The 13,769-nt window shown below is 54.7% G+C and overlaps 6 protein-coding genes across 6 annotated transcripts; 5 read left to right on the top strand and 1 right to left on the bottom strand.

Annotated features, from left to right (window-relative positions):
- Positions 1-2,764: 2,764 nt before the first annotated feature.
- CHC_T00002388001 (hypothetical protein) lies at positions 2,765-2,968 on the top strand. The gene has a single exon (XM_005713452.1). It carries the CDS (start codon positions 2,765-2,767, stop codon positions 2,966-2,968), a length of 204 nt encoding a protein of 67 aa, XP_005713509.1.
- Positions 2,969-3,691: 723 nt separating this feature from the next.
- Positions 3,692-4,084, top strand: CHC_T00002387001 (hypothetical protein). Its single transcript, XM_005713451.1, has one exon. The coding sequence runs from the start codon at positions 3,692-3,694 to the stop codon at positions 4,082-4,084; it is 393 nt and encodes a 130-aa protein (XP_005713508.1).
- Positions 4,085-4,642: 558 nt separating this feature from the next.
- Positions 4,643-4,765, top strand: CHC_T00002386001 (hypothetical protein). Its single transcript, XM_005713450.1, has one exon. It carries the CDS (start codon positions 4,643-4,645, stop codon positions 4,763-4,765), a length of 123 nt encoding a protein of 40 aa, XP_005713507.1.
- A 4,932-nt stretch (positions 4,766-9,697) lies between these two features.
- Positions 9,698-9,817, bottom strand: CHC_T00002385001 (hypothetical protein). The gene has a single exon (XM_005713449.1). It carries the CDS (start codon positions 9,815-9,817, stop codon positions 9,698-9,700), a length of 120 nt encoding a protein of 39 aa, XP_005713506.1.
- Positions 9,818-9,824: 7 nt separating this feature from the next.
- CHC_T00002384001 (hypothetical protein) lies at positions 9,825-10,112 on the top strand. The gene has a single exon (XM_005713448.1). The coding sequence runs from the start codon at positions 9,825-9,827 to the stop codon at positions 10,110-10,112; it is 288 nt and encodes a 95-aa protein (XP_005713505.1).
- Positions 10,113-10,556: 444 nt separating this feature from the next.
- On the top strand, positions 10,557-10,700 carry CHC_T00002383001 (hypothetical protein). The gene has a single exon (XM_005713447.1). It carries the CDS (start codon positions 10,557-10,559, stop codon positions 10,698-10,700), a length of 144 nt encoding a protein of 47 aa, XP_005713504.1.
- The last annotated feature ends 3,069 nt before the right edge of the window (positions 10,701-13,769 follow it).

Here is a 13,769-nt window from a genome sequence, read left to right as displayed (position 1 = left end):
TTCTCTATCTCCCATTGCAGAGGCGTACGCACCGAGTTTCGCTCTTGGGTCTTTCGACTCTGTCTGCAGCTCTTCGAGGGACTTCAATATGAAGCTTGAGATGTCCGCGATTTCACGTCGGAGCAAGCCCGTGTGCCGCGACGACGTTCCATGGATCGGCATCTTTTCAAGCTCCGTGATGTCTCTCTGCAAGTTGGTGTACGCGGTGAACATTTCGGTAGAGAGCGTCTTGTTTTTCTTGTAGGCTTGGTGTCGATCGATGAGACTTGCGATGAGGCGGACGACTTGTTCAGCCGGGCCGGTGAGGCCCAAGATACTGTATGGATCAGCCATGGTGTCTGGGATTATGGGGCGTTGTTCGGATTCGAGTAGGTGGCGGTGGCAAAGCGACGCTTGCTCTTCTCAATATCTCCCTCTCTCCGAATCTCTTTCTCTCTTGTTGTTTTTAGTCGTTGTTCGTCGTTGTTTGTCGTTCGTGGTCTTCTCGCAGAGGGGGCGGGGAAGGTTTGTTTTCACTCTTGGCGTTGCGAATATGTGCAGTACATTCAGTGGGCTACAGCAATTTTAGGGCATGTGCCCGCTTGACAGTGATTGTCGGAGCGATTTCCTACATTCGTCAAGGGAGAGGGCGGCGGTTGTGCGGATTGTTGCTGCGGTGTTGGCACATTGTGGTAAAAGGGAGCCCCCTTTTTGTGACACACAAACGGCGCGTTGTGCACACACAAGGCGCCGTTTTCTCGGACGGGCGACCCCATGCTAGGTTAAATGTGTATCGCACAAATGTCAAAATGTGCGCGCGTACAATCCAAATTTACTGTACACAGAGAAAGCATCGGCCGCCGCCCGGCCGACGAGACTCGACATGTACATCCTACCGAGCATGGTTCTCAATGAGAAGCAGCAAAAGAATAGCCATTTGGTCATTCATGGTTCTGACGGTGGCTGCTCGGTGAAAACACCATCATGATTGAGCTTAGCTCACAGCACACACTGTATATAGAGCTCTGACGGCATCATCGCCGGCGTGTGGTGAGTGCAAAGCATGCGTACAGTAGGGGGTCGCACAGTATGTGCACAAACATTTCCGTGGCAAAACTTATTTTTTATGCACAAAAAAGAAAATTAAACTCTTGACACAAAAAATAATTTCCGGAGGCGCCCAGTAAGGCTGCTCTCGCGACGCACAAACACGACTTTTACGACAGCTACAGGGCTCCGAGGGACTCCAGGGAGGCGTGTGATACAGTGCTGTACTCCAGGGGCTTGTCCATCGGTACTACAGTAAATCTTTACAGTATTGCAACGAAAGCTATAGGACCATGCGAGCAGATTACAGTACAATACCCTCGCCGAGCGCACGTATCTGGCCTGAAGGTCCCCCCAAGTCGAGTCACGCCCCGAGTGGGCAGCTGGACTTGTTGGACACCGTCGCGGCGTGAACCGGTCTGTGAGCTTTGATGGACAAGACAAAATGCTCGCCCACATGCGAAGTGACGCGCGACTGTCTCAAGCCATTCAGTGCCGCCAACCCGGCAGAGACGGCGCAGGTCGCCGAGAGACCCCAACACAAGGACGGCCGAGCAATGATTGCCCGCACGCGCTTGGTGGCGGAATGTCCCCGGATTCAGAAGCGTTGGTGCCAACGCCAGCAAGACGGGCCGGACGAGGACAGGGGGGGGGGGTTTCAGGCAGGCGCCCGGCAGAGGTCCGGCAGTGGAAGCTGTCTGTGGAATTTGCCACTAAAATGGAGAAATTCGAGGGAAAACTGCCGACGACCGGCAGTTCTTTACTGTACGAGAGTCGGTGAACGACTCGATACGTACGGTGTGTGTCTTCCCTCTACCATCCCCCGACGCCCGTTACTCGGAATCATCGGGGGGACTTATATATTCACTACAGAGAGGGAAATTACTAGAGTATCTTGTCCTTACAGCGCGTGGAGAAAACCACGCGCCAATCAACTTCTGCAGTTTTCACACTGTCGGTGCGATCCGTAGGCGTGAATTTGTAAAAAGAATTACAGATAGCCTAAATCAGTTGCCTCATGTTCCTATCAAAACGTTCTGTAGTGCCCAAATCTGAATCACAGATTCGGACGTGTCCCTCCTGCTCCAGGCGCCAGGCATACACCTAAAAAGGAGTGTTCCTTCCGAGCGTCTTCCCTCTCCCTGAAGGAACACTCCTTCCAAGCGTCTTCCCTCTCCCAGAAGGAACACTCCTTCCGAGCGTCTTCCCTCTCCCTGAAGGAACACTCCTTCCAAGCGTCTTCCCTCTCCCAGAAGGAACACTCCTTCCGAGCGTCTTCCCTCTCCCTGAAGGAACACTCCTTCCAAGCGTCTTCCCTCTCCCTGAAGGAACACTCCTTCCAAGCGTCTTCCCTCTCCCTCGCCGCGATGGCACCCCTGGCGCCCGTCCTGCACACCAAGTGCCCTCCCACCGTGTGCTTTTAGCGCCATGCCATGGCTGTGTCACTAAACTTTATGCATTTTCTGCGATGCTTTTGGAGTCTCTTTCGGGCAAGCAGCTCTCTGCTACCGACATGAGCGACAAGTTGAGAGCGTGAGGGCGCGCGCAGGGCCAGGTGCAGTGCCTAGAGTGATACTGTGAAAGCCCGGTTTGTATTCGCCGAACAAACATATGTACCTGTTCCAACGCCGCAACTCGGAACAGTTGGCAAACTAGAAACACAGGCTGTGTCATTTACACACACAGCATACACTCCGAACTGTGTCGTAAAATTGTGTCTTTCTTTCTCGTCACCGTCATGGCTCTCACATTTCTCCAAATAGCATCGGCTGAAAGTTGCCCTTGCGTCTGCTCCAATATCATCCGCTTAGGTTGCAAACTGTCACCTTATCATCCCCACTTTTCTTCGTGCTCCCAACCTAGAGCAGTTTCCGCCCTTCCCCCCCCTCAGCTGCAAACCGACACCATAGCATACCCACGTTTCCACGTGCTCCCATCCTAAACTAGATATCCCCCAACGTTCGTACGATACTGGATACCACAACTGCCGCAAGGCGATGTGTTGCCTCTGCTAGACAGGATAGCAATCCGGCAACATTCGGGCGACTGCAAACCTAAAAAACATATTTGAATTACTATTCCGCAACGATGATCCCCTTCCAGCACATTTGTGGCTTTCGCCGAGTAGTCGATCAAGTGCAAGCGTCGCTTGCTTCCGCCATATTCCGACGACACTGATGTTGTGCCTGAAGAAATGAACTTCCTTCCCTCGCCCACAATGACCACGTGTTGCAAGCCTCAACGTGGAGTGAGAGTCGCTGCGGGTGGGGAGCATGGCCCCGTTACCGTGCGTTTCGCCGCCGAGTAAAGTGACGGCCTGCCTGGAAGGCATCGCCCCCATCAAGCCTCTCGGCCGCCAGACAAGAAGACGGCGTGCCGGGTGCGCGGCCGCCCGGCGGGGGCCCGCGATCAAAACGGGCGCGCAGCCACCTGTTGCGCGCCAAGGCCTCCCCGCGCGACTGCTGCAGATTCAAGCCGCATCTTAGCTTACCCGGGCCGCCGTCCGCCGTCCGCCGCGCGTAACTGCGCCCTCTCTCCACGTGCTTATTTCGCCGCGCCCCACGCGGGGCGAGGCCGGTCGCAGTCGCTGAGGTGCGGGCGGATGGCCCGTGCCGGCGGGTTAGCGCAAATCGCGCCGCCGTGCGTTTTCTACGCCGCACGTAGCATGGCTGCAGCTCCGCCCGCAAACGCTTCCCGTTCAAACCACGCGCGACTTGCAGCACAAGCACCATGCCGCCCTGCTTCCCGCTCGTGCGCAGCAATGCGCGCATCCCTTTCAAAGCGCGTGCGTCCGAATAAGCGTCGCCGCCGCCGTTGCGTGTGCCCTCACCCCGACGCGCCGTGCCTCCCTCCCCCTTCCCCCGCTCTCCCTTGCGCGCGCCCGTCGCCGCCGCACGTATGGACAGCGCTCGTGCCCCCGCCGCGTTCTAGTCGCGTGGCGGACGCTTCCCCGCCGCGACCCGGCTTGCAGCAGCAGCGGGATGGGGAGCTGGGGCGCGCTGTTGTCGCCGCTGGCGGAGCGTGGCGGCGGCGGGGCGCAGGCTACACAAACTCATAGAACATCTTTCGTCGTCTCTACTCTCGCTCCTACTTATCCGTCTCGCTTATCCGTCTCGCTGCTGGCTGTGATCAGACAGCTTATCGCGGTCGGTCTGTCACTGGAGGCCGCTTGTGTTACCTGTGCCGGCCAGGACACTTTCCCTTTTGCCCAGTGCTTTTCTCTCACAGTAACCGATGCCCCTTGCAAGGACGGTGTTCGTAATTGGACTGAGTGACGACGCTGACGCTCCGTAAAGGGAGAGGCCCAAATGTTTAGTAAAGTTGGAATTTATGGTAAAAGTGGGGAAAAAAGTTGGCCTCGTGTGCCACTTGTCTTCTCACACGTGTGGACCTGTGTGCACAGGCCCACACGTGGAAACCTGTGCACGTGGAAACCTGTGCACGTGTACCCACCGCCTCTTCAAAGTGAGATTGGCCCCCGCTTTGACCCGGTCTGCAACGCTTCTCAACACACCGTTCATTCACGAATACCTTTATAACTTTTGAGCACAAGAGCGCACGATGAACGGAAGCAGGTCCCTAGTTCATACATACACATACACATACATACACATACATGGATTGCAACGTCCGTGAGGCGAGCTTCTCACGCATTCATAAATCAAAAAACCCTCAACGCACTGCTGATGTCACGGGCGGCAGGCGGCCATCGCACTTCGATGCTTACTTACACCACTAGCTTCATGATAGCAACCAGATTGCCCGCCCCTGCAACTGCGACCCCGTGATCGTGGTCTATCTGCAAGTCTCGTGGATCGTCTAACTGGGCCAAGACGGCCTCGGACCCATCCTCTCGCCTTTGCACAATTCTTCCGTCCCTTGAAAATATTTGTGATGTTCGTCCTGCGCGGGAAGCAGTACCCAAGCCTGCCGTCTTCAGGAACCGACTCGTGATTTTTTCCCAATCCTCTCTCCTCCCAGTATAAAGTGTAATCCCTCTCTCCACGTCCCACACGCGCACGCTCTTGTCCCACGATCCAGATACCACACGTCTTCCGTCCCCACTCATCGCAACTCTACTCACCGAATCCGTGTGTCCAACTAACGCCTTCCCGACTTGTGCTCCCGTCTCCACGTCCCACACCCGCACGCTCTTGTCAAGCGATCCAGATACCAGACGTCTTCCGTCCCCACTCATCGCAACGCTAACCACCCAACTCGTGTGTCCAACTAACGCCTCCCCGACTTGTGCTCCCGTCTCCACGTCCCACACCCGCACGCTCTTGTCATACGATCCAGATACCAGACGTCTTCCGTCCCCACTCATCGCAACGCTAACCACCCAACTCGTGTGTCCAACTAACGCCTCCCCGACTTGTGCTCCCGTCTCCACGTCCCACACCCGCACGCTCCCGTCCCACGATCCAGATACCACACGTCTTCCGTCCCCACTCATCGCAACGCTAAGCACTTCATCCGTGTGTCCAACTAACGCCTCCCCGACTTGTGTTCCCGATTCCACGTCCCACACCCGCACGCTCATGTCAAGCGATCCAGATACCACACGTCTTCCGTCCCCACTCATCGCAACGCTACGCACCCCACCCGTGTGTCGAACCAACGCCTCCCCGACTTGTGCTCCCGTCTCCACGTCCCACACTCGCACACTCTTATCATCCGATCCAGATACCAGACGTCTTCCGTCCCCACTCACCGCAACGCACTCCACTCTCGACCTATGACCGCGGAAACTTCTCAATACTTTCCTCTCCGATGTACTCCACAGCCTTAACGTCCCGTCTTCATATCCCACAACAACGTACCCCTTCCTCTCACAGAAAGTTGCGCAGGTTGCTCTCGTCACGCTCGGGCCTTCTCCAGTCACTTCGGAGGTTACACTTCCAATGCACATCCGAAAACATGCCCTCAAACGCCGACACATTTTGCGCCTGCTTGCTTCAAGATCCCCCGGGCCCTGGCTCTCCGTTTCGAACTCGACTTCTAATTCAACCATCTTCGTCTCCTTCTCAGCAGATTGCGTGAAAACTAGTACTTTTGCCGGGGGCCGCGCCACTTGACATCCATACACTTCACCACTGGAATCCATGCCCACTTGAATTTCAGGATTGCCATATGGCAGAACAATCTGCTCCACCATCTTTCCACCGGCTCGCGCTACACACTCACTCACAGGCCGCACCCACGGCCGTGGTGCGTATCTCTCAATTTCCTCCAGCATTTTTCGCACACAACTTGAATCCCGTGCCTTGTGCTTCACTCGCCCATATAGTTGAAAGTAAATCCCGGCACTGTTTTCACCACAAAACGGTACACTCAGTCGCGCAGCCCGCATCATCAAAACCATTCCATCCACTGCATCCGCATCTGCCCGTCCCATTCCCACCTTCCCGCTTCCTCTTTTCCCCTTCAAGTCTCTACTCAATCCCTTCACAGCTTCCTCGTATTGCCAAACCCCGCCTCTCCGTATCACCGTCTTCACCCATCGCGCACTCAAAAATAGCCTCTTCAGCTCCTCTACACACCCACCCTGCTTCAAAACACGATATATATTCTCGAAAACATACTCCTCCCGTGCGCTCTTGCCCTCTCCGTCTCGATCCTCACTCATCGCAAGCAACCCTCCTCCTGCCCGGCACACATCCGCCATCTTCTTATACCACTCTTCTACACCCTCATTCTTCTTCGCTTCTTCCACCGCGAAATCGTGCGTCAGATCATGCACCCGCAACCCACCACAACCCTTCTCATACTGCACTTCTACTAGTCCAACCCTTTCCATCTGCTTTGCACACCTTTCCGTCCACCCCTCCTCCATCTCCCACAAATCTCCAACCAAACTCAAAGGTATCCGGTCTTGCTTCTTCATAACGCACACTCCAGTGCATCTTTCGAAACGAAAATTCATCATCCGTCTCCCCAGTCCTTCCCACATCCGACTCCAGGATATCTAGTGACGTATGCAATGTCCCATCCAACGACGAATATCCGTGCTTCGGACTCTCCCCGCGAATCGTGTTACAACTTTTCATCCTTGAAAGGTACTCCCCCATGCTTCTGACACTTCTCCCTCCCATCTTTCCCTCATGTATCTAACGCTCGTTCCTGCCACGTTCAGCGCAAGCGGCAATCCGCCACACATTTTCAGTATTTCACCCACGGCTTCCTTGCATCTCGCATCATCCACTACCTCTCGATTCGCCTCACTCGCGTGCACAAGCATGTCAACTGCTTCTTTCCCTACTTTCTCCCTCGGCTCGAAAGCAACTCGCTCCCCAATCCGACGCAGCTCCCTATCCCTCGTGGAGAACAGTAGTCTGCTCCTCCTCCCCCCGCTGCCCCCCGCAGTCTCAGCTAGAACAGACAACTTCTGAAGGATGTTCGCGTCTATATCATTCACTACCCACACATCATCAATGATGAACAGACACACATGACTGCAAACCCATGCTTGTACCTTCGCTAACACCCTTTCAAACTTGCTCTGCCCTCGCATTTCCACAGCCGTCTGGTTGCCACCGGACGCTTCCATAATCAGACACAGTTCTTCAATCAGCCGTCCCACGTTTCCGTCTTTTCCCAACGACATGAAGTACACTCCTCCCGAAAATTCCGCCTTAATCTCATCGTCGTGTGCGATCGCTCGAAGGGCACATGTCTTCCCGACTCCGCCCTGTCCCACTGCTGTCGCGCCCACTTGCTTGTTCCTATCTCTCAGTAGCACAGCCGCTTTTAGACGCGACTCACACGTGTCCGGTAATCTATCGCTCCCCCGAGAATCAAGCTTCACATATATCGACGCAGAATTATGTTCAGCTCTTATCGACGCCCTGAACGTATCACCCGTGCCGGGCCTGGTCGACTCCACGGCCGTGCGAGTATCGATGCCCGCGCTTGCTTGTAGAATTCGATGGTGAAGGCGGTCCGCCTCTTCTTGCTTGCGCTTCTCTAGGACTTCTCTATCTCCCACTGCAGAGGCGAACGCACCGAGTCTCGCTTTTGGGTCGTCCGACTCTTTCTGCAGCTCTTCGAGGGACTTCCCCGTATGAAGCTTGAGATGTCCGCGATTTCACGTTGGAGCAAGCCCGTGTGCCGCGACGACGTTCCATGGATCGGCATGTCTCTCAGCTCCGTGATGTCTGCCTGCAAGGTAGTGTAGGCGGTGAGGATTTCGGTAGAGAGCGTCTTGTTTTCCTTGTAGGCTTTGTGTCGTTCGATGAGACTTGCGATGAGGCGGACAACTTGCTCAGCCGAGCCGGTGAGACCCAAGATACTGTATGGATCAGCCATGGTGTTTGCGAATAGGGGGTGTTGTTAGGATTCGAGTAGGCGGCGGTGGCAAAGCGGCGCTGGCTCTTCTCTATATCTCCCTCTCTCCGAAACTCTTTCTCTCTTGTTGTTGTTAGTCGTTGTTCGCCGTTGTTTGTCGTTTGTGGTCTTCTCGCAGAGGGGGCGGGGAAGGTTTGCTTCCACCCTTGGCGTTGCGAATTGTTGCTGCGGTGTTGGCACATCGTGTGTTTAGTACAAGTGGGCTCCGTGGCGCGCGTTGCGGGCCGCAAGTGGGGAGGAATGCGAAAGGGTTTGAATGTAACAACAAAGTTTTTGGAATGTGGTGACATCAACAGCTTCAAAATAAATAAATGGAATGGAATGGAGTGGATAAAGGCACACGGGGTGTTTGAGGAAACTTCAAGCTTTAGTTTTACCCCTCTTCCGCCCGCGCTTCTTCTCCATCCCCACCGTCGCCACAAACATAAACGTCACCTCGCCGCGCCCGTCGCGCTCGTCGAACCTCACGCTGCTCGTGTTCATCACCCGCCCCTCCCGCTCCTTCTTCGCCAGCGTCTCCTGCTCGGCCGCGCCCACCGCCTTCCCCTTCTCCTGCTGCATCCTCGTCTTCCGCCTCCTTCTCCTTGATCTCCTGCAGCCGCTTCCGCTCCGCCTCCTCCTCCTCGCTCCCGTGGTCCATCACCTCCTCCTCATCCTCGCCCGAACCGCCCCTGCTTCAGCATTACGTAGCTCGCGTTCCCGTGGTCCATCACGTCCTCCTCCTCGCCCGAACCGCCCGCCGCCGCCGCCTTGCGCGACTCGGACCCCGCGCCGCCAGCCGAACGCGCGCGCCGGCTGGGCGCGGAGGGCGGAGGCACGTTCACCGCATCGTCCGCGGGAGAGGAAGGCGCCGCCGCGAGCGACGGTCTGTGGGCATGACGTCGAGAATCGTCTGGGGCACGGAAGCGGTTCTGTGAGGATTCAGTTTATATTTAAGCGCGTTGTTTTCTCCAGATGCTTCATTTCAGCGGCTTTGGAGAACGTGCAGGGGTATCCTTACTCGGCAGACTTGCTCGCCCAAGTCAAGTGCTGCAAACGCCAATTTGTAGGTGGTACGCGGTTGGAACTAAGCAGCTTAAGTGTGTTGAGGTTTAACGCATGGGAAGTCGGTGACAAGGCGGAAGGGTCAACGTGTCTACATATCCGTCATGTACACGTGTAGCGGTGTGCTATAGACAACCATAATGCGTAAAGTCTGTATAATTAATTTAATACTGTGGTGCTGCTGAAGGCCAACCGGAAGCTACCTTAAATCCGGCCAAAGAATTTTGAATCCACAAGGAGGCCTTGGTCGTTCCTTACCTTCGTTCGAGCGCGCCTTTTCTTAGATAAACCATTTCGATGCTTCTACAGCATGTCGTTCACCGTCGGGCAATTCATTCCGCACTTCGGAAAGAGGAAGAAGAGCCCCACATTCTGCGCAAAAGCGGTCAGAGCAGCACATTGCCGTGATGTGCGCACATCAGAATCGGCCAGATGCGCCAACTATCTCTGTTTCACCTCGAATCGCAGCTTGGATCCGTACTATTTTTCAGACGACATGCGTCTCAAGCGTGCTTCGCGCATTTCCCCGAGATGAAACCCCTTGTGTCTCGACGCTGGACATTTCGTTGGGGTCAGTACTCGTCGATGGCTTTTCAGCTGGTGCGTCCGGGTTTGTCTGCACGGATTGCGGATCTAGGATCATTTCGAAGAAGATCAGAACGCAGGCACAAAAAACAAAGATGAAAAACAGTTGAAGCTGTTTAGCCGAAAGGCTCGAAGTATCGGTCCTTCCACATCGTCCCGAAGAGCTCAAATGTTCTTCAAGGCTGGGAAGAAGGCCAGAGGCCAGCATGTCAAGAGTTTCTCTGCTCATGGGCTCTGTCAAGTTTGAGTCGCGTGGAAGAAGAAACGAAGACCCTCCTCGAGAGCAGGGCTCGCCCGTCAGTGTCACCTTTCCGCAATACCTACGTTCGCCAAGGTGCATGCCTGATGATAGCGAGGCTAGCAAGAACTTGCACTTCTTCTCATACAAGAGTTCTCCTCCTTTTTCGTATGAGTCGACGAATATCGGCTCTCGTGTGTGGCAATCGCTGTGAGTTTCAATTGATGTTAGTGCGTTGGAGAAGATGCCAGCTTCGAGAATGGCCGACGTGATGCATACGTACTGAGAAGCGATAGCTGTTTTCCAGAGTATCTCTATGGCACCTCCTCGCGGCACACAGACTTGTTGCGGGGGGATTTGGCAGGTCTGGAGGTCTCGTATGTTTCGGTATTCGGACTCGAACTGCTTTTGTACAAGTACGGCACTATTCGCTCAGAGCGCACGATTTGGGTCGAGTTAGATGATCTTGTCCACTACGATCTGTTATTCGTGCACATTTCTGTTGATATCATAGAAGGCTGGGATGCGATATCCTCGAGGCAAAACTCACGTCATCGATGATTCATAGGCCAGAATCAGAAAAAGACTGCAGAAGGCGATCAACAGGTTAAGTACCCATTGCCTTGAGGTCGACCTGCTGTGCTCGGAATCAAGACTACCTTGTTGCATCATTCGGTCCACTGTGCTCGCAGAGAAATGTCACATGAGGGAAAGAATGGAAGGAAACGTTTCGTGCGGGAGTGAGTCGCAGAAAGAAGACGAACGCGATGAGAGAGTGCGCACACGCTTTTTGAAAAACGTACATGTACTCGCCAGTGCGAGTCTCAACCTGCGAGGAACCGGGCTCTTGAGCAAATAGTGCTTCAATCTTCGAAATCGAGATTCCCCGTCCGGAAGCGGTTCGTATGGCTTGACGAGAAGTGCAAAGCGCCTGTCAAGAACTTTAAGAAACGTGAACAACCCGATGAGGGCCAGCACCAACAGCCAGGTAGAAGTGGAGAAGGCCGTGATAAAGAAGGCTCCAGCGGATGCGGAGGAAGTATTGTCAGTATGCACGACGATGCCAATCCCGTCAATGACGAAGGGGGGGAGATAGTCAACCCTTCCAAAACGGTAGCTACTTTCGGACCAGCCGCCAACAGCCATTTCGCATTTACACTCAGGAGAATCACGAATAGTGCCGTTGTCTGTGCAGGCCTCGATATTTTCAAGGATAGAGTTAAACGACACTCCGTCCTTGTCATTGTTGTTGAACTCAACCATAGTCTCGCAGCGAAAGCCGAGCCTTTCTTGAAGTTGTAAAAGATACGTCATGCCCATCCCCTTATATCCGAAAGGCTGCTTGTCGGACAGAAGGTGTCAGTTGGCGGTGCAGAGTGAGCTCGCCGCTACGCGTAATTCGCACCCCTGGAAGAAATGGATGCCTTACCTTGGCATTTGCATCTTTTTCCATTATCATGCTTTCCAGGGCGGTACAACACTGCAGGCGCAGCCCTTCGAGCGGTCGCTCGGTACCCTCTTCGGCGGAGACAGTCAACCAGGAGCATGAAAGGGCTAGTGCCGTGAAAACACCGATTGAGACGTTTGTAAGTATGGCGTTGCGGGAGGCAAAGAGCGGCATCTTGTTTTGCTTGCGTTGTTCACGTGAATGTTTTCGTAGTCAACTATGCTGTTCCCCGCCATATAGTACCTCAGAGCTGCACCGCTGAGTCGGTAGTTTCACGTTTTGTGTTGAGAGAACGGAGACGGGGAGCAATGATCAACGCTTGGATGCAAGTCTTGTTGGTCTACGTCGAAATCATACGACGCGTAGAATTTGAAGACTCCTGGCATCTTGGGCATGGATAGGGGTGTGAAAATGGAGGAATGTATGAGTTCTTCTGGCGGCAGATCTAGAAAGTGTTGTGACGTCATTAGGAAGAAACACCGCTATAAAGCGCCGAGCTGTGCAGAATGTAGTGAAGCGCACGGCCCTGTTGAGCATGGAACGGCCCTCAGGGCCGTTCCTAACGAAGAGTTAGGTGTGCTAGCACCCGGGCTAGCACGCAAGCACCCTGACATTTGGCATGAATGGATTGGTTGAACGGGAGTAAAAGCATTTCCAATAATTTTTTCAACCAATACATTCATGCCAAGTTTCAGGGTGCTCGGGTGCTGGCACAGCGAACTCTTCGTTAGGAACGGCCCTGAACAAAACAGTGGAGCCGTAATTTACGGCACCACTTTGGCCCTTCCATTTGCATTACGGCCCGTAATGTTCAATGCGTCCAGAGAAGCGCGCGTACCGTACGCTCTCGCGTTCCCGCGTACTCTCGTTTCTCTGGAGGCATTTGAAGCAAGTAACAGTACAATAAAGTACTGTTACTTGCTTCAAATGCGTCTTTTTTGAGACATATGGCACTAGTGGTACCGTATACAGTACCCTTGGGTACAGTACAGCAGTGCGTGTTGGCGTTAGTCCTGGGCAGTGTCTCGTTGCCGATCTCAAGATTACAGTCTACTCGCGATAAATGAGATGAACGATAGATAATTTAAACAGGTTTGCAAGAACTAATCCCCTAAAATATCCAAGTGTTGCCACTGCACGCGGCGCTAAGCAGCGAACTGGCTGCAAGGGAATGGGCAACGATGTTCGCATTTCTGGACGGGATGCGCGGTTGGGCGGCTGATGGGGCGATGGTATGGCATATACTGATGTCAGTACAAATGCTGTCAACAGCATTTGTACACGAAGTGCAGTACGAAAAGGCAAAGGTTGACGGATGTGTTTTTGATTTTCAAGGTGTGCGTGTCGTAGTGGGGACGCAGAGATTTTGCTCTGACAGAGACAGAACTCGTTACTGTTACTGTTACTGTTAGTAGCAGCAACAGGCACCTGACCTGCCTCCCGTGCTGCAGGCATAGAAACGGCAGCTGCTTTGTCTGCGACCGCACTGGCGAGGGCGCTATCAACGTTGGTGCGGCAGACACAGGGGCAGGATGCAGCTTCGGTCTGGACAAACATGAGACCGAAGAGAGCGAGCACCACGGTACGCAGGAGGAGCAGTAGCAGGGCGCGCGAACGCTTCGCGATCGGCGCCATGGCGGTGATGGTCCCCCCGCCGTGACGAGCCCACGCGCCCCCGTCCTCACCCGAACTCCTGCGGACGGGGAGATGAGAGACGGAGGAGTCAGGAAAGTTGTCGGCGGTGTCAGGGGTATGCGGATCAGTCGTTGTGGGGACATTGTACGCAGAGCGCTCATCGAACTCGACACCGACGGTGGGTGGGCGGCGCGCGTCTTGAAACGACATACCGGGACGCGTAGGCGAGTGACGGCATGTGATTATTGGCAATCCTGACGAAAAGCGACGGCCTGCATCGAACGCATCGCCCCCTGGAGCCGCTCGGCCGCCGGCCGAGAAGACGGCGCGCCGGGTGTGCGGCCGCCCGGCGGGGGCGCGCCATCAAAACGCGCGGGCGGCCACCTGTTGCGCGCCGCGGCCTCCCCGCGCGACTGCAGCGGATGCAAGCCGTGTTCCAGCGAATCC

The sequence above is a fragment of the Chondrus crispus genome, genomic scaffold (assembly GCF_000350225.1).
Source record: "Chondrus crispus Stackhouse genomic scaffold, scaffold_137, whole genome shotgun sequence".
Classification (NCBI taxonomy): domain Eukaryota; phylum Rhodophyta; class Florideophyceae; order Gigartinales; family Gigartinaceae; genus Chondrus; species Chondrus crispus.
The sequence above is the reverse complement of the archived record's forward strand: the minus strand, read 5'-3'. Positions and strand labels throughout refer to the sequence as shown.